This window comes from Telopea speciosissima, chromosome 8, assembly GCF_018873765.1.
Source record: "Telopea speciosissima isolate NSW1024214 ecotype Mountain lineage chromosome 8, Tspe_v1, whole genome shotgun sequence".
Taxonomy (NCBI): domain Eukaryota; kingdom Viridiplantae; phylum Streptophyta; class Magnoliopsida; order Proteales; family Proteaceae; genus Telopea; species Telopea speciosissima.
Genome location: NC_057923.1, coordinates 17,852,666 through 17,872,125, shown reverse-complemented (window position 1 = coordinate 17,872,125; position 19,460 = coordinate 17,852,666). Strand labels below are relative to the sequence as shown.

The following is a 19,460-nucleotide window of genomic DNA, read 5'->3' as shown; positions in this document are numbered from 1 at the left end:
TTGGGGCAGAAGCCTATGTTGGATTCATCGATAACAGAGGGAGGGGCGAAATGAAGAGAATGCCTATCAATGGTGTTAGTGGTCTTGGCGCTTGTAGTGGCAGTAGTGTAGTGTTGTCATTGTTGGCAACAAGGATTTGGCAGTGGCGGTCATAAGTATATGGTTGTGGAGACGAATTTTTGGGCTTGTGTTTTTTGCTTCTTTTTGATTGGTCCGAAGGGAGTCTCTTGGAATAATACATATTCTCGTGGGAGGACTAAAGACGCATCCAGTGCCCTAGAGAAGAAAAAAAAATCGAGAAGTCATCTTCCACCATTCCGGTGTGATTCGACAGCATAGGTGTGAAGGAAATCGACAGAGAACATCAGTTTGATTGTTGGTGATGGATTCGAGTGCTTGATACGTTCTATTGTAGATCTCACAACATTCGTTTGGAGTTGGGAGTTTGCCTTTGAGAAGGTAAACGTGTTCACAAACCATTGCTCCTGTGTTCTAGGTTTATTTCTTTATTCTTGAATGTATTGGGTAGAACCTAGATTGTAATTTGTTATGGGTTGGGTTTGTGATTGAATCTGTTAATTGGGTTGATTGATTGTAAGGCTGAGGCCACTTTGTTTTGGGGATTGAGGTCCTTGCCCTCACTGAGGTGAGAGGTTGAAGCAGGGTAAGGGGTATCCTGGTCGTAGGGGCCACTAATTGTATTGGCGTTGAGTATTGGGCATATACGAAACTCCGAGGGGTATTGCTTCGTGGACGTAGCCTTCACATACTGTGCGGTGAACCACGTATATCGTGTCTCTTTGTCTACTGTTATTTGTTAAAGACTAATCCCTGTTTTACAAAGTGGGTTTACAATCTTGGGAGACCTAGCCACATTCTGGCGGCGCGAGGTGAGACTGTAAGCGACTGTGTGGTCAACACAAGTAGTCAAAATTAAGGGAGCTGATTCACCCCCCGCCCCTCTCAGTTCGATCTGGTGTTCACAATAGGGGAGGGGTGGTGGTCAAAAAGGGATTTCCAAGGTTTGGAACCAGAGGTGGAGTGCATAGTTCGAGAACTCGCGAGATCTTGGCGAGTTTCTCGGTTTTTTGAGAAACCGAGCGAGTTGGCATACAAGTTGCAAAAGTGCAACAACTCGACCGAGATCTCGAGAATCTCGACCCAAACTCCAATAAAAATAGTTAAAAAATCAAATTCCAAAAGGAAAAAAAGTCAATCCCCCAGTTCAAGAACAAAAACTGGATTTTCAGTGGTAGGTGCAATTTTCAACTTTCTAATGCTGGGGTTTTTCTCAAATCTAAAAATTCCATACATCTTAATATGGTAAATCATTGCTAAAACCCAAAAGGGCGGTAAAAAATTCATTTGTTTTGATGTCCAAGAAAATATTTTCATTCAGAGCGATTTTGACAGCATTCGTGCACACCAAATTAAGTTTGACCGGTACATAACTCCTATTTGGACTTTGTTTTTGCAAAATCTGATAGTGCCATTGTGTTTAAATGGTCTAAAATAGGCTGAATACCAAGTTTCAGACCCCAACTAGGTCTAAAACCCATCAAGTTGAGGCTTCAAGTCGAAGAAAAAAAATGCACCAACTCGGCGAGAGATCTCGACTCGACTCGGTTTTTCAAGGGACCGAGTTGGTACCGAGTTCCGAGTTTTAGTACCTTGGTGGAGTGTGCCGAGCAAGGATGGAGAGGAGAGGAAGGTGGTGAGCAAGGTGGTGGAGGAGGTGAAGCAGGAGCTGAGATACAGGGCTGTAGGAGGGGGGAAGCAGCGGCAGAGGCTACCGGAAGGGGAAGGGACATGGAGCTAGGGGCTCACCAGCCAAACTTACAACTAAGTTGCATAATATGACACTTCTTATCTGGGCATTGTCTTGATAAATTTTTTGTTCTGTTTAAACTAATTTCTTTCTACTTTTTGTGCTTACTGGACTAAGAACTTTTGCAATGTATCAACACCACATAAAGATTGGGGATTGCTAGGAAGCAACACACCTGCACCATTGCATCTTAGTGAAAAGATGACTTGGTTAGAGGTTTGTCATTTCTCTTTTGCATGTAATTATAACTTTGTGAACCAACAATCAGGTAATTAATTATCTTTAGTTGGTTGCAATGATTATGTTGCACCAATGAGTTGCTTCCTAGCATATGCCCCAGGAAGATTACATGCTTTGGTTGCCTTCTTCAAATGATTATGGTTTGGTTTATTTTCAGGTTGAAAAAGTTTCTGATCAATATCAAGAAGGTAGTTTTGCTCAATACAAAAGTTCAGAAGACGATGAGAATGAAGATATGAAAGCTGCAAGCCCTGGTTCGAATAATAGTAGCAAAACAGATATTAGTTTTGATAAGAAAAAGTTCTTGGATAATGTTGTATCTGGTGAACTTCCTCAGATGGAGACAGTGGATCCCCATAATACTGCATTAAATCAGGGAGTGCAGGATTTCAAAATGCATATAGGACAGATGATGGTCAAGGATGAATCTCACAAGCAGATAGACGGTGATGGGTATAGTTCAATGCAAGAAAATTTAATTCATTTTGAGGTAAAGATGTGATTTGAAAATTGTCGCCTAGGTTTTAAGTTCTAGGCACTAGTTTGGTTTAACTCTGTTGCTAGTGCATTCTCTGCCCTGCATATGGTTTTTGTTTGATAATTCGGTTGTCTATGTTTGTTATTTTAATAAAAGAATCTAATAACCGGATGGGTAGTCTGGTAGGGGTTCTGATCTTGAGATGGCTGATGATTCCAGTCTCAATGGAAGTTTGGAAGGTGATGCTTGCGAACCAAGAGAACCGCGAAGTCCTGGCATAGTCTCTACGTGCAAATTGTATAAGAGTACTGACAAAAATGAGCCAATGGCTAACATGGAACTTGAAGGGGTTTTGTTTCCCAATGCAGAGCTACCTAGTGATCAAAAGTACACTGTAAATACAGACAGAGATTATGGAAGTACCATGCTCATTGAGGCTGGTGCAGCTGGTTCCATTCAGTCAGATTGTTTGAGATTTGAGGTAGAACCATATATACTAAATTTTATTTCAGCCATATGCCCTGATGCTTTCTTGGTTCTGGATGTATATTTTGTTGGTACATTTCAAGCTATCAACAATATTTTATGCCCTCCCCCCCCCCCCTCCCACCTTTAGACCTCGGGACTTCCACCATTTGGCCTTAATCTGTGTCAGTGATCTGAAGATACAAAAATGATTTTCCTGTAAACTTATTTGAGGGTTAGTAAGAGGAAGGTTTGCAGTTTTTTGAGAGCCTTGTTCAATTTTAATATTGATAAAGAAGTTCCCTGTCTGATGGCATTATTGCCAGCGACTAAATTTAAAGCGCCAAGCTTCTTTATATATGATTACTAGATTACTGTTACTATATATCATGTTATTGCATCAGAATGTTTGTCATAGCATGCAATCATTTTTGAAGCTTGGTTGTAGAAAGATCATAAAATTCTTGTTTCTTATGAGAGCTTTGCTTGCTGGCAGGGATTGGAATGCTTTGTTAGGGGGGGGGGGGGCAGTGGTAGGGGTTCTTTGTTTTCTTTGAGTCTTTCCTGGGGTGCTTCATGTCCAGCGGGTTCTGGCTTTTCTCAGTGCTTTGGATGGGCTGGCATCTCTTTTATTTTTTTTTGTCCTAATGTAATTATTTTATAGATAAAAGAGCTTGTACATTAGTATATTTAATTCTTGTTTTTGTATTACAACTATTGATATCATTATATTAGCATATTATGATGATATATTCTTAACAAATATTCTATTATTGGATTGTGAAATGTATTATAAATATTTTCAACAGAGTAGTCAGGAGCAGCAGACTTCTCATATTTTAATGAAAGATGCAGCCTGTAGATAGGGTGAATGGAAAAATAAATTGGGAAAATTAATTGATATTCAAATTGAGAGAAGAAACTGCCACTGTGTGCAAAATGTGATGGATACTATGTTATATTATAAGAACTGTTATAATTTTTATTAAATGCATAATCACTCTAAAACCTTATCCTTGCTCTTTAGAATTTATTTTTTGTTTCCTATGAGTAAGAGAATGTATTAAGGAGGAAAACTGAGGCTGGAGTCCGAAATATAAAGAGAGCAAGTCAATACGAATAATTGGTGGGTGCATTATGTGGAAAAAGAAATGAAAGAATCTTTGATTAGTTTGTTCATCGGTTGGGGGTCCTTGTGGAGCTGCTATTGTCATATGGAATTACTACTTGAAGCTATTTTCTGTGGATTGTATTGCCCTCACGCCACAGCTTGAAGTGCTCAGCGCTGAACGAATCGAAGGTTGAACGACTCGCCTGAGCAAGGCACCAAACAACGGATTGAGGTTTTTTTATGATTTTTTCAAAAAATGAATAGAACAAAACTTTCCAGTCTAATCTGATTGATCCCAAGCCCTAACCATGTGGATTTGTCCTATATCCATTTGATAAATGGATATTTGGATTTGTATCTGGATATACAATTATTGCATCTTTATCATTTATACATATAAACCATAGAATTAGAGAAAGTGGATTGTCACAACAGAGTTGAAATATTTCCCCTTTTTTTCCGTTTTCCTTTATTTCTTTTTGTCTTTGAAGCCCCACATGTTGGCTCATGGTACATGGTAGTAAGAGGATTTAGTGACTCTACCTGATCAGGCAAGCTTGGAGCATGACCTTTTAAATGATACATTATTCCCATGGATGCGTAGGTCCTCTAATTTTGTGGTCAATGAGTTGGCAAATCTTGTGCTGTTTATGGGGATGATATATTGTAGGGCTGTAAACGGTCAGCATAGGGTCGGGTTAATGGCCTTACCTGTTTTCTCCTTATTAGAACCTTTAGCTTCATCCTAGGGGATAGTAAGGATGTACCCTTTCCCTTACTGGGTACAGCCCTACATTTGTATGTGTAAGAAATCAATTTACGTTATGGTTAAACCTATTTGATGAAATTTCCACCTATTTTTGTACAAAGTGTATAAAGTAAAAAACCAATATGAAAACAATTACATTTATAAAACCCAATTAACAACCAAAAATAACCAATGTACCACTAATCATATGCATGATGTATATATATATTCACTATTTAGTATTCAATTATGCATATGTATTATGTATATAAATATATTATTTTTTTAATTATCTAGACAGGTAAACAAATCAAAATGAAGTCTTTACCTTATCTACCAGTTTAGCCTGTGGATTAAAATCTTTACCCTTATCCTCCAAATGAGGGTTTGGTGTCGTGGGTTAAACTTTGCTGCACTAGTTAATGTAGTCCTAGAATTGGAAATAATCCTACTAGGAGCCAAGAGAATCAGGTTCTGGCTAAGCCTGCTGTTTAGGGCTGATTAGGGGCTGTTTAGGGTAAATTTTAGGGTTTAGGATGGGAATTTGGGAATGGGTTTTATATGGCTTTAATAGGCAGGTCTAGGGGGTCATTATGGGATAAAAATAGTTGGATTTGGGTCAGTTTAAAATTTCTGCAGAATTAGGGTTAGGGTTTCGGGTTTTAGAAGTATGAAAAACAAACAAAATCTAGGGTTTGAGTGGGGTTTATGGGCTGGAGTTGAGGTCGAGTGTTAGAGGGACTAGGGGGAAGGTTCGGCTGCAATATGGGGAATTTCTGATGCCTGAATATGCTTAAACAGAAATTTAGGGTTTTAGGTTTATGGGGATTAATGGGGAATTAGGGTTTAGAGTGAAGGGAAGTGGCACCAGCTTGGATCGAGTATAAGCAGGGGTGTGAAGGGGCTGTGGTTTGAATCTGACTGAATTCTGATGAGGGATGAGTGTTTAAGGTAACCTAGATGATCTAGGGTTTAAGGAGAGTTGATAGGATTCAAATAAAATAAAAGGGGAATGATGGGGAGGGAGGATGAATGGAAAAACAGAAATTAAAGTCCAAACTTACCACTGGAATCCACCGGCAGCAGCTTGAATGGTTGAAGGATGAAACCACCTTCGAATGAGAGACCCTCCCAGCCGTCACGGCGTAAGGAGTCGCAGGATTCCACCCACCCTTCCACCTTGATGTACCCACAAGGATGCAAACACTCTTGAAGAGCAAGGAGCAGCAGCAACAATCGGCCAGCAGCATAAAACAGTGTTTTAATTCAAATATCAGTATGTGGGTGAGCCTCCCACGATCCCTTTATTTATAATAAAGGCCTAAGGCCAAATCCTATTACAACTTAAAGGCCTCTCCTTCACAAAATCGTGGAAGGGAGAGGTTTAAATCTAATTGGACTAAGTTAAAACTTAAAATGTCCTAACTACCCCTACTAACTTAAAATAAAAGAATATAACTTAAAAACTGCTAATTTAAAGAAGATTCCATATCAGCCAATAGGATATAAGAACCTATTAACCAATAGGAACACTTCACTTAAATTAGACCCATTGAACCAATTGGATGCAACCAATTCTAGACCGGTTCAATCTAAAAACAAGAAAATAAACTACGTATGGAAAATATAAATCCTAACCTACGGCTCCCTATTCAAACCCTAAGTTCAGGGCCTCTTCTTCTTCTTCTTCCTTCTTGGAGCTGCATCACTAGTAGTGTGACTATGCTTTTCTATAGTTTTTTGGGATTCCTGGGTATATAGTTCTCACGGCGAATGGGCAACCCAAGGCGTTGGAGGGTGCACCTAGGCAACAAGGTGCCCGCCTAGTTGTGCAATATGTGACTATATGTAATATAGCTATGATAATTTTATATAATTATGCTTATATGCAACTTAGAAGCCATATCAATATAGTATCCATATATTTCGTGCTTGCATCTCTTCCCCAAAGTTTTCTGTGCTAGTTAATGGCAGCCCGGCAGATTACTTTGATGCCTCTGTGGGAATTAGGTAAGGCTGCCCTCTCTCCCCTTACTTATTCACTTTGGCTTTGGAAGCTCTCTCCTTGGAAATCCAAATTTGCACAGATCAACAGCTTATTGCTATGCCTAAGTGTAAAGCTCTCAACTTATCTCACTTGGCCTTTGCGAATGACCTGATGATCTTCTCAAAGGCTTCCATTGCCTCTCTGGATTCTATTATGCTTTGCTTGCAGTACTTTCACGAGCTATTGGGCCTTCGCATCAACCCTTCAAAATCTCTCTTGTTCTTTGCGGGGGTTTCTAAGCTGGACAAGGCTCCTTTTCTAGAGAAATCTGGATTCCAAGAAGGCCATCTGCCTGTTAAGTATTTGGGTCTCCCTTTGATCCCTGCCAGGTTTCAGCCCACCATTGCACCCCAATGCTTGATCTCATTCGGAAAAGGCTTCAGTTATGGAAAGGCAAGCTTCTCTCTTATGCTGGCAGGTTGGTTCTTATCAGATCAGTCTTGGAATCTTATTATATCTACTGTTCTGGCATCTATGGGCTGCCTCAAGCTACTATAAAGTCCTTGAAATCTCTGTTGGCTTCTTTTCTTTGGAAGGGTAATGATACTTCCAGATTCCTTCATCCTCTTCCCTGGGCTGCTGTGTGTCTACCGAAGAAAGAAGGTGGCTTGGGCATCAGAAGAATCAAAGATGTGAACTCGGCTGGCATCTTTAAGTTAATCTGAAAGATTGCTTCAAAGCACAAGAGCGTTTGGGTAGACTGGATCTACTCGGGGCCCCTTCGGCATGATTCCATATGGACGGCTTCCCCGTCGGCCGATTCTTCTTGGGTTTGGCGCAAAATCTTAGGCTCCAGTCACTTGGTCATCCATGTCATCAAATCTCAGATTGGGGATGGGCTCTCTTCCTATCTTTGGCTGGATCATTGGCACCCAAAGGGGATCCTCCTCCCCCTGATTACCCCTCGGATCATTTATGCTTCGGGTCTCCACAGGCTCTCTTTGGTGGCTGACATTCTAGATCAGTCCGGCTGGGCTCCCCCTCCTACTTCCTCTCTAGACCTTGCCCTCATCTGGAATGACCTCTTCTCCATCCTAAGAAGGCCTTTGGGCAGTCCTCTAGCCCCTTGGAGAAAGCTTCTTTGGTTCAAGCATTACATCCCTAGGCACTGTTTCACAATTTGGAGGATCTTCAGCAACTGTCTTCCGACTCAGGCCTTCCTTCTGCATCGCCACATCCCTGTCTCCCCCTATTGCTGCCTCTGCTGGAACAATGTGGAAGACACTAATCACCTATTCTGTGAGTGCCCTACAGCGGCAGCGATCTGGAAAGGCATCTTACTCAAATGTTGGCCAGCCTCTAGAAGAATTCTTCCTTTCTCCCGTGAATAGATTTGGATCGACATGACTATTGCTGGCCGCTCATTATGTGATACTGTTGGAAAGCTAGCTTTTTGTGCAACCTTGAACCGTGTTTGGATTGAGCACAATATTAGGAATGGACCTCTAATTCTAGATCTTACCAGCCGATTTGGGATTCCATTTCCTTTGATATTAAGCCAAAGTCATCGTCAGCCCCTCCTTCTTTTTGCACTAATACCCCAAGGAACAGGCTTATTGTTGTCTCGTGGGGTCTCTCTTCTGTCTCCCTTGTTTCCCCTAGCCCTCAAAGCTGAGGCTTGGGTTCCTTATTTTTTGTTTTGTTGCTCCCCTTCGGGGGCCCTGTAATGAATTTCTTATTCACCCAGAAAAATATAGTATGATATAATTATGCTAGTAATGGCCTAATAGGAGAAACCAACATGTAGGAAACAAAACGTAGGATATAATATACGCATATTCATTAAAAAAAAAAAAAAAGCGATAAACATAAGTCAATTTGATTGAAACCCGGTATTTTTCTGGACCAAACTTGAAATGTCATGGGCTGGTCTAAACTACCGAAACTGGTCGAAACTTGGTTATTTTTGGCTGAAACTACCAAAATATAGTTGAAACCTGGTACGATCCAGTATCGACCTTAGGTTTTGTCTTGGAAAGTGCCAAAACAGTTTAGACCGAGATTTAGTTCCATGCTGGATGGTTGGTCGCCTAGGCGACGCCTTGACAACTATGTTCCTTGGGTTCCCATATTCTTTGAACTGGAAATTTTATTTTCAAAATGACCTGAAACACTAAGTTGGGATATGGCTGAGTTTGTTGTTGTTGTTGACCTGAAACACTAATAATTTTGACTGAAATATTTCAGTTTGAGGTGGTTATTGGCTTTTTTGGTGGGTCCTTTAAATGTAAATCAAGTAGCCTCACCCATGGTCTTCCTTTCTTTTTCTTTTTTTCCCCACTAGGAAGTCACTTTCATCTGGATTTATAGGTAAGCTAAATATATGTTGGATTGTTAGCCAAATCTTGGGTGCATATAGAGATGTATGTGGGACTATCCTATCCTATTATATAGTTTCCTGAGAAATACTAGTGCTACTTATGATTATTATCCAGACCCTCAATACAGTGGCCCCCACAGTGTAAAGCTACGGGACCCAATCCATTGAGTGGCTGGATTGACAATCATAAATTACAACATAGTAGCACTGGCAATCCTCTGGGTTCCATATCTTTGTACTTGGGAACTGTCCTTGTCAAAATACCCGAGTGCCACAATTTTGACTGAAATATTTCTGTATTTTGGTGGAAATTGGTGGACTGAGGGACTCTGTCATTGTTGAGGTTAGTAGATCTGATCCAATAAGCTTTTGCTTTGATCCATTTAATGGAATCAGATTCACTTGGATGAGGTCAGCTAATTCTCTGGTTTTCCATTTTCTTGTATCTATAATCCTCTAATGCCAAAACAAAACAGCTAGAATTTTGACTGAGATGTTTTGTGACTAAACCAAAATCTGGAATTGAGCATGGTTTCAAGTATCGCACTGTATCATATCATATCGGTTGATACTTATCGGTATCGATACGATATAGTGTGATACGTATCTCTTTTTTTTTTCTTTGAAAATATTATTTATTGATAAGTATCACACTGTCTCGGCTGATACGACTCAATACAGTACGATACTATTGATAATTATTGATACGTCAATTTAATGGGTTAAAAAAAATGTAAAGTATCGGTCGATATTGCTAACGTATCGGCCGACACATTGTGATACGGATCGTTACATTGCAATACGGTCGATACATTGCGATGCGGCTTGATATTTATCGGTATTGGAAGGTATCAATACGATACAGTGCAATACATTTCTCTTTTTCTTTTTTTTTTTAAATTATATATCGATAAGTATCACACTTTATCGGCCGATCTGGCTTGATTCTGTAGGGTACCATCGATATAATGTCAATTTAAGGGGTAAAAAACTATAGATAAAGTATCGGTATGTATTGCTAACGTATCGGCTGAATACATTGTGATACGGTCGATGCATTGCGATACGGCTAAACAAGCCATTAAATCCTCATGGTCGTATTCCAGAACTCAAAAACAAGCTCTGAAGTCAGAAATAACCACCCGAGAGTCTCATTCCTTGCTCTTAACCTCTTTTTTTCCAATATTGTGACTTGGGGTTTACATTCAAGCATAAAAAACAATTCATATTTAACCAACAAACCTCTCTTTCGAGATCATTCAAGTGGCTGAAATCAGAGATTGAAGGAATTTTCAGAAAAGGTAGGTTATCAAAGAACCTGATTTTTTTTGGTTTAATCCTTGTTTTTAGACCTTTTTTTTTTTTTTCTATAAGTCCATGAATTTAGGTAAAAGTAAGTAAATGCTAGCATCAAACATCTTATATTGCAAGGATTTGTACTCCGATCCATGGAATTTCACTAAAAAGCAAAATTTTTTCATCGTGGTATTTTTTTTTTATTTCTTTTTGAGATTTCCTGCAAAAACCTCATCCTTCATAACAATTTCAATTGAATTCACTTATCTCATTATACGTTGTTCTCCATTTTAGTGTTAATGTATGATACGTTGTTGTCCATTTTAGTGTTAATGCATGATACATGTTATATATTGCTTATTTATACTCTTTTTTTTTTTTAATCCAAAAGTGTATTTCCATGCATATCTTGACAATTTCCATGCGTATCTCCGATACAATGTCTCTTAAAATCACCACACTTATATGATACACGATACCAATACTTAAAATCTTGCACCCCAGGTATTGTTTTGGAATCAATTTTATGTTCAATATTCTAATTGAAATTGTGAAGTGCATCTGAATTTTAAACAATGACGTGCTTTTGTGCATATACAGCTTCAGATTCGGATTCATGTGTGTGTCCAGTACTCCAATTTCTTGTTTTCACAGGATTGCTCTCCGGTTTTGTTCAGTACTCCAATTTCTTGTTTTCAGATTTGGATTCATGTTTGAGTCAAATATAAATGTTCAATAATATCTTCTGCTATTCCCGTACCATCTGTTTTATGTTAATGCTATATTCTATTCTCCCTTAACCTTAAGAAAACTTGGGGATTGTTAATGATTGATTAAACAAAAACCCTAAAAATATGTTACCTTCAACTCAAGTATTTGTTGATGCATGAGCATGCAATTATTTTTGGATATGTGTGCATGTTAACATAGTATTGGGTTTTAAAGGCAAAGTTTTTTTGGTTCACTGAGAAGAAATTATTTGACGGAGGTGGTTAAGTTTAGAACATCAGCTGACAGATAGCTTCTAGTTGACTGTTGCAGTCTAATTCTGAATTTATGGAATAGTTAATGATATTCATTTTTTATTTTATAAGACCCCTTATCCAGTTCCATTTTTTGGGAGACCGTTCTCTGTAGGGAGATCATGGCCCCTGCGCATACGCGGGGGCCAAAGAAAGCATGCGCTGAAGCATCTTGGGGTGGGGGGCAGGATTTCTGCCTTTTATAGGGGGCAGGGGGATCATTTCGCCCCCCACTGTATCTGGGGGTGGGTGGTACACTTCCCCACATAACTTCTCCTTTTTTTGCTGGTTGCTTGAATGCTATATGCTCATAGAGGTGCTTTTGTCCAATGGCTTCCCAACTCTTCTATTAAATTCGCCTCTGCTGCTTGGAATCTGATTCGATCCAAAGCTCCATAAGTTCCTTGGTGCAAGCTGGGGTGGTTTGGCTCAAATATTCCTAGGCATAGTTCACTTTTTTTTTTGGGCATTGACTTCTTCCCTTCCTACTCAAGATTCTCTTCTCAAAAGAAATCTGTCAATCTCCAATCCTTGCCTTTGCTTGAACTCACAAGAAAATGTGAAACACCTCTTCTTCTCTTGTTCTTTCTCAGGATCTATTTGGAACATAGTTCAAAATCTCGCCGAGATCTCGGAAATCTCGGTAAACTTGAGCTAGTCGAGATGAGATATGATATGAAACAAAAAAATGTCAAATCTTGAAAAACTCTACCGAGATTTCGAATATTTCGAGAATCTTGGAGAAATCTTGAATATTTCAAGAATCTTGACCTCCTCAGTACTCATAGAGTCATAGTATTGTATTGTTGGGACTTGGGAGTTAAGACATGGAAGACTAGGGTACTAAGGTGTCTATGACTTATGTATTGTTCATTGTACTTAGGTTGCGTGTCTATGTAATATGCATTGTGAACACTTCATTGTATCTTGTGGTTTATAGTAGAAACTTTAAGTCTAACTATTTCTTAAATAATTATTCAATATTATGTGCATAATTTACTTGTTTTACTTGCCAATTATGTCTCATTTCATTCAAACAATGTGTAGAATAGGTAATATTATACTAAGGGTTCAGCCTTTACTGCCAACCAAGGGTGCAAATCCAAAGCACCCAATTCGGTTTTTTTTTTCTTTCAATTTGAACCTTTAAATATGTTAATTAAGCCTAAAACAAGCTTACCTTAAAGTTTTGGAGCCAACTATGGCCATATGCCCACCGAAACATAAAAAAAAAATACAGTCTCGAGATCTCGGAAAACTCGACCTGGTCGAGACCAAGTTTTAGAACCTTGATTTGGAAAGGTGTTCTCAAAAGTGTGGGCCCCATCATAGAAATATCCTTCCCTTTCAGAGAGATTGGAAGTGGATCTTGAAATATTTTAGTGGCAAATCAACCTGTGACTCCATTGGTAAGCAGCTTGCCTTTGGTGCTGTGGTTCATCATGTTTGGTGGGAAAGAAATAAAAGAAGATGGACCTCCTAGACATGTACTATTGAGCGGATCTAGGAAGTTATTTCTTTTGAGGTTTAAAATAGGCTTCTCCCCATTCACACTGCGAGCAGACACTCTTAGAAATAGACATCTTGCCCCTTCTTGGGATCTCCCCCTTATTTCTCCCCCTCCCTCGAGGGGTTTTTGATGTATCATCCTTTGATATTTGCATTTCCCTCCCCTTGTTTTGCTGTATCATCCTTTGGTTGGTTGTGTTTTAGTTGGTTGGGGATCTCCCTGTGGTTAGCCTCCTTGGCTTTTATGCTGTATTCTGCTCTTTTTCTTTAATAAATTTTCCATTCACCCCCACAAAAAATGTATTACCTTAAAAATTAGTTAGACAACACAGCATGAAGAGTGCAACCACATTATGACTCATACATTATGATTTTTTCTTTTCTGTTTTTTCAGGTTAGCCAGTATACTGGAAGGATCCACTTGTACTCTTGTGTTTCAGGAAGGGATCCAAGACCAAAACCACTATTTCAGAATTTTCGGCCCGAGGAACTTGAGTCACTGAATTTTTCAGTTGTTGGTATAAACAAGGGAAGAGCTCCCAAATTTATCCAGGAAAATCCGACCTATCGTGATATTCTTCTAGCATTTATCACAGAGTGGAATGGTCTGACACCCTTTCAGCAAAAGAAATTACTTGGAAAGCCATTACAACTGCCCCTAAGCCTTGAGCTGTGCTATCTGAAAGAAGGCATTAACCATGGCAGTGGGGTATGTCCATAAGATTTTAGACCAATTCATTCCTCACTTATACAGTTCACAACATATTTATTTGCCCCAACCTTTTATATGTTCAATTTATGTGATGATAGTGTTTAATCTCCTGCTTTGGTGTTGCTCATTTATTTACTGTAACAGGGACTGCTAAAAGGTGGAAGCAAAAGACGTGCAACACCTTTATATGATATAAGCCATCCACTGCCAGAAAATGCTATCCGGAAGATGGTTTCTCTTCGTAGTGGGAATGGGAAGAAGGAAAAAACTTATGCTCAAGGATGGTCAATGACGGATGAACCGCTCTGTAAACTCTGTCAAGCACCATGCAAGTATGTTTCCATGAAAGCTTTCTTACAAATTATACCCTGGAGTTCCTTCATAATTCCATATTTGAAACACTTGATTTTCAGGGGCAATCTTGCTAAGACTCCTGAATATTTAGAGGATCTGTTCTGTACTCTGGACTGCTTTGAAGAATTTCGTATAAGAACCAGTCAAAGATCGCTACGTGAGGTTAGGGTTTGAACTCACTGTATCTTGGTAGAGATTGTTCTTGTTGTAAGCCATGCTTGTTGGATGCAAGGTGGTTCTGTTTTCTTTCAGAAAATTCAATATTCATGTATGTACTTTATAGTGTCTAGTGGTCTGAATGATTTACAATTGAATAATTTTTTGGTTTTCAGGCACTTTTCCAAATAGAGCTTGGCATCTGCAGAAAGTGCAAACTAGACTGCCATAAACTCATCAAATGCATAAAACCCTTGTCTATTGCAAAGCGAAAACAGTATATCGAGAAGGTAGCTCCAAAAGTAGCAAGCCATAAGAACTTGTGAGTCGCTATTTGCTTTGTTTTCTTTTAAAAGGGGGGGGTTGTTAAATTTCTTCATCATTAATCATTTGATGTTTACCTGGTGGACATGCTTGTTGCATGTGCCTGTTTTCCCCACTCCTGAAGATTCAGAGTGATAGGATCAATGTCTGATTTGCAACTTTGGCTCATCCATAAAAGGCAATTAGTAAGGAAATGAAATTCAAGAAGCTATTAATTTGCCAGAAGGGTCTGAAGCTTATACTTTGAGTGAATAGAGGCTTTGTCTTTGTGTCACAGTTCAGGAATGCAACAACGCAAGTTAGGGAAAATGGTGATTTTTTTGTCCTAAATATTATATTGGTTAGACCAGTTTTGTTGTGGTTGGGGAATTAATGTAGAGGTCATTACTGTCCCATTACTGAAAGTCAGGGATGTAAGACTCATATTTCCATAAGATCGGCAGAGATAAAAATAACAAAAAATAATAAATAAAAAAACGATGCAGCAATGGTTGTGATACAGTGCATTTGCCCTCAGTTTGATTACTCATCCAATTTGGAATCTCTGTCCCATTCCTTCCAGTTAGAGTCATTTTAACCTCTACTTTAGTCCAAGTCAGGTTCCAGCTGTAGGATCAAGAATTAAATTGTCGGCAGCTAACTCCCAGTTGAGCTAGGATTAACTTCTCCGGAAACTGCAGATTTGAGTTTCTTCTTTAGTTTTTACTTTTGCTAGTCCAAAGATGGTTCGTTAATGGAGTTTTAGTCAGTCGTAGTAGTCCCAGACAGGTTTTTTGTTTGGGATAGATTGGTAGTCTCATTAATTTTCAATGTCAAAGAATCGAGTTTGAGATGCTCTCTGTAACTCCCCGCTCAACAAGGAGTTCCACAAGTCTCAAAAATGAAATTTTGTTCATTTTTGTTTCAACTGTATATCTAGTATATATTATGAAGAATGAAGGAAGAATATACAGGCCCGAGGGCAAAAACCAAAGCCTAGAACTAACTAGGCTGCAAAATGGAGAGAGGAAGACCCCAGGGTACAATAATGAGCCTGTTCCTTGGGGTATCCTTGACATCAGTGAGAGGGAGAGAGCTGATTTTAGATGAAACATCGAAGGAGATGGCATTCCAAATCTTGTCAAGAGAGCGAGAGTCGGAGGGGGAGAGGGCTTCTTCTACCTGGCCAGCAAGAGCGCAAGACTCTTTTCCAAATGGAAGCAGTAAAAGGGCAAGACAAAAACAAGTGATCTGTGTCCTCTTGCCCATTCCAGCAGACGCAGCAGCGGGGAGAAACCTGTTATGTGTCTATGATTGAGGAAGGCCTGAGTTGGGAGACAGTTGGAGAGAGCGCGCCAAGAGGTGAGGCTGTGGCGAGAAATGTGTCCTTTGAACCAGACGACTTTGTGCCAAGGACAGTGGGTCCCTCTGAGCCTAACCATATCCCAAGCTGAGTGAGAGCTGAATCTGCCAGAGGGGGAAGGGAGCCAAAGAATAGTGTCCCCTCTGCCACGATGACCAGGAGGGATGGGGGGGAGGGAGCTCCAAAGGGCTGCAAGGGGAGGGGGGAAATGGGGGGGGGGGGGGAGTGGTGGAGGAATCACTGGATATGATGGAAGCTATCAAGGAGGATCTGCCCAGCCCAGAGGAGTAAATATCACGAGAACTTACAACTGTAGAGACAACATCTGAGGGGTGCCATTTGTCCAACCAGAGAGAGGTTGAGAGGCCATCATCTATCCTGCACGAGATGGCTTTGATGGCTATATGTCTCATTTGCAAAATTCTGTGCTAGACCAAGTATACCTAGTATATTTGGTTAGTTGATAGATTAAAAATTAGGTAGGAATAAGTTCTAGTCAATAGCAATTGCGTTAGGTGGGGATTTATAATTTTTGAGGTCTATAAATAATAGGGCCTGTGGCTGTACACAAATTTCTTTTCAATAGAACTACTTTCTTCTTCTTTCAGTTATTCTTTTTCATCTATTTCACTGGTTTTCCAATAAGAAAACCTTTAATTGCAGTTGCTTCGACATTAGGAGCTGAAATGACTGGGAGAGTGGGTCAGAGCTGTTGCTTTTGTTCTGGTGGGTAAAGTGAAATCATGTTAAATGATGATCTCAGCTGACAGCATTTGTAACTTCACTAATAGTCAAAACAATTAAAATACAAAGATATAGAGGAAATTGTTTGAGTGATGTTTTTGGATCTTTTGGCATTTTCAGTCGTTGGCCTTTGTAGACAGTTTTATGTATTCATCCTTTTCTCTTTCTGTAGTAAGCTTTCCTCTTCTGCTGTTTCTTTTCTAAAACAAAAAAAATGTGAAAGAAAAAGGAAATTAATGGAATGAAATACCCATCAAATAAGAGCAATTGGTTCGTGCATGGCCCAATATCTGCCACATGGCAGCTTGGATTAGGCCAAATTATGTACATGTAGACCCCAAGCTCCCCTTGATGCAGATCGATCAGATTGATCAGATCTGAAAAATCTAATCAGCCTGCGGATAATAGGACTAATGTAATGGAAGAGATCCTAATCTGACACTTAGATATGCCGGTCAAATCAAATTTCAGATTTAACAGTTAGATTATAGCCATCAGATTTCAAAATTAAATTTTCAGGATAAAAATCAGAAATAAAACAATCTAAACAATTGAGATTGAAGGGAAGAAGTTACGTGGAGGGATAGAGTAGTCATTCGATATTAGGCCTTGCCTCCATGATAACTATGAGATAAAATCAGGGTTGCACAATAGTCTTTTTGCCATTAAATACAGATAAAGTGTAAAAGGACCACGAATCTGGCAGTTTCTTCATATTGGACTTTCAACAAATGACCATGAATCTGGCAGTTTATATTGTCTGCGGGCGCGTCGGTTTATACTAAAAGCATATTGTAATTCTTAATATGAAGAAATATTTACCTTACAGAAGGTTTGAAATTTCAGTCAAAACCTGACTGAAACCTTTCACATTTCGGCTATTGAATTTGTTTGACAATTTTGGTTGGTCAAATGGCCATTTGTTGGCTCGATACTTAGGGAAACCCTAATTAAGCATCTCTAAACATATAAGAACATTTAGATTGTAGAAAAATACACCTAAAATGGTAGTTTGGTTTTAGACCTTAAGTTGCTAGTGTACGATGTAGTGATGTACCCTGTTGTATATTTTCTGTAACATAGGATATTTACACATAATTTAGTAGTAGAACACACAAAATTCAATTAAAACAAATCAAATATGCACTAGGAATAAAGAAAAAACGTTTAATCGTACACTTACAAGTAATCAGATACAAGTGTACAGCTGTTCCGCTGAATCTGTCAGTACTACATAGAGTTCCAATGAGTCTCAAAACTGCTAGAAGATTGCTATCGTCAATGAAACTGTTCCTCCGAATCCATCACAAAAGACGGTCATGTCATGGTATGCCTGAAGAAACGCTCGAAGTCCAACATATCAACCTGATATGTGTCATCATCAACATACTCTAGGTAACCCAACCTAGGTTATAGATCACTGGACTGGGAAGATGATGCAACTGTGGACCCACTAAAGTTGCTTGATGGACCGCGCTGATATAGTTGCTGGGGGGTTGGGTATGAGAATATGCTATCCACAAAAGAAGACCTACTCTGTGACTGACCTTGATATGTAGTGGGAATGAAGATGTATACTGATCATAACCACCATACCCACCATATGCGACAGTGGAGCCCTCTGTGGAAAATGAGGGTGCTTGATATTGTCCTGGCTCTCCATACTAACCAAATCTACTACTTTCTCCAGGCTCAAGCCTTCCAAGTGTGTTTGACAAGCTCGTAGCATCTATCTCCATACTATCCTCTGTCGCATCTACTCGAGTAGCCTGAACATATGGCGGCACATGCATCGTGGATGACATCTTGTGTAGTGTTATCGAATTGAGTCTCTGCTGTGAATCGAATGTGCTCCAGCTCCATTCAAGCTCAGGATCCAACTCCACCTGGACGTACTCTATGACGGATGTAAATTTATCATCATTATCACCATTGTCACCATTATCACCATCGTCATCATCTCCACCAACAGACAAGGATAATGTGTGTGGTGATTGGAATGCGACTAGTCGATGTCCTCTTCAGCCCCTCCAGGTTGGGACCTGAAAGGGTTGGGGTTTCTGTGAGTGAACTTTTCCTCTTGAGAAGACATAAATTCCTTAACATCTGCACCCATCTGACTTGCAATCTTGGGGTCGGGCCTACGACTAGGATGATCCAATACAAGGTCCCCATCCTTTTCCCATCCATAGAAGAGATCCTCCTCATCTCATTCTTCTTGGAAGATGTTGCTGAGCTCGATTTAGTCTTTACCATTCTCCATGCCCATGCATATGTGCTCAATCTTCAGTCTCATGTTGTAGTGCACATACACCAAGTGTTCCAACCATTTGTGAGCCAATCGGTTCCGCCTCTTCAACTAGATAAGTCAATGTACTCCAGCTGCACTCACATCTGGAGGTGGAACATGTCTGAGAGAGCACCTTCATAGCAATCTTCCTTAAGTTAGAGGCATCACTCCCATATAGCATTCATCATTCACCTGCATTAGGTTATTCTTGGTAAGGGATGTACTTTGTACATACTTATATGAATCAAACTAAGAAAGTAGGAAAAAAAAAGTGTCATGATGTCTGGACAGCGGTTAGAGACTTTTTTGAAGGGGGGGAGCTTCCGAGAAGCTATACGTCTGCTAATCTTGTGCTCATCCCCAAGAAGGACAGCCTTGAGGTAATGTCGGATCTTCGCTCCATTAGCCTGTGCAATTTCTCCTATAAGATTATTGCCAAGCTCTTGGTGTCCAGGTTGGCCGGTTTACTCCCCT

At 39.7% G+C, this 19,460-nt stretch overlaps 1 protein-coding gene across 2 annotated transcripts in view; it reads left to right on the top strand.

Annotated features, from left to right (window-relative positions):
* Positions 1-19,460, top strand: part of LOC122671938 (DNA annealing helicase and endonuclease ZRANB3) — an 87,617-nt gene that overhangs the window by 56,520 nt on the left and 11,637 nt on the right. For both annotated transcript variants that reach the window (XM_043869428.1, XM_043869427.1), the window contains exons 15-20: positions 2,226-2,558; positions 2,725-3,027; positions 13,459-13,773; positions 13,921-14,108; positions 14,190-14,292; positions 14,463-14,608. In XM_043869428.1, coding sequence (XP_043725363.1) covers positions 2,226-2,558; positions 2,725-3,027; positions 13,459-13,773; positions 13,921-14,108; positions 14,190-14,292; positions 14,463-14,608 — 1,388 coding nt within the window. The remainder of the gene's footprint in view (positions 1-2,225; positions 2,559-2,724; positions 3,028-13,458; positions 13,774-13,920; positions 14,109-14,189; positions 14,293-14,462; positions 14,609-19,460) is intronic.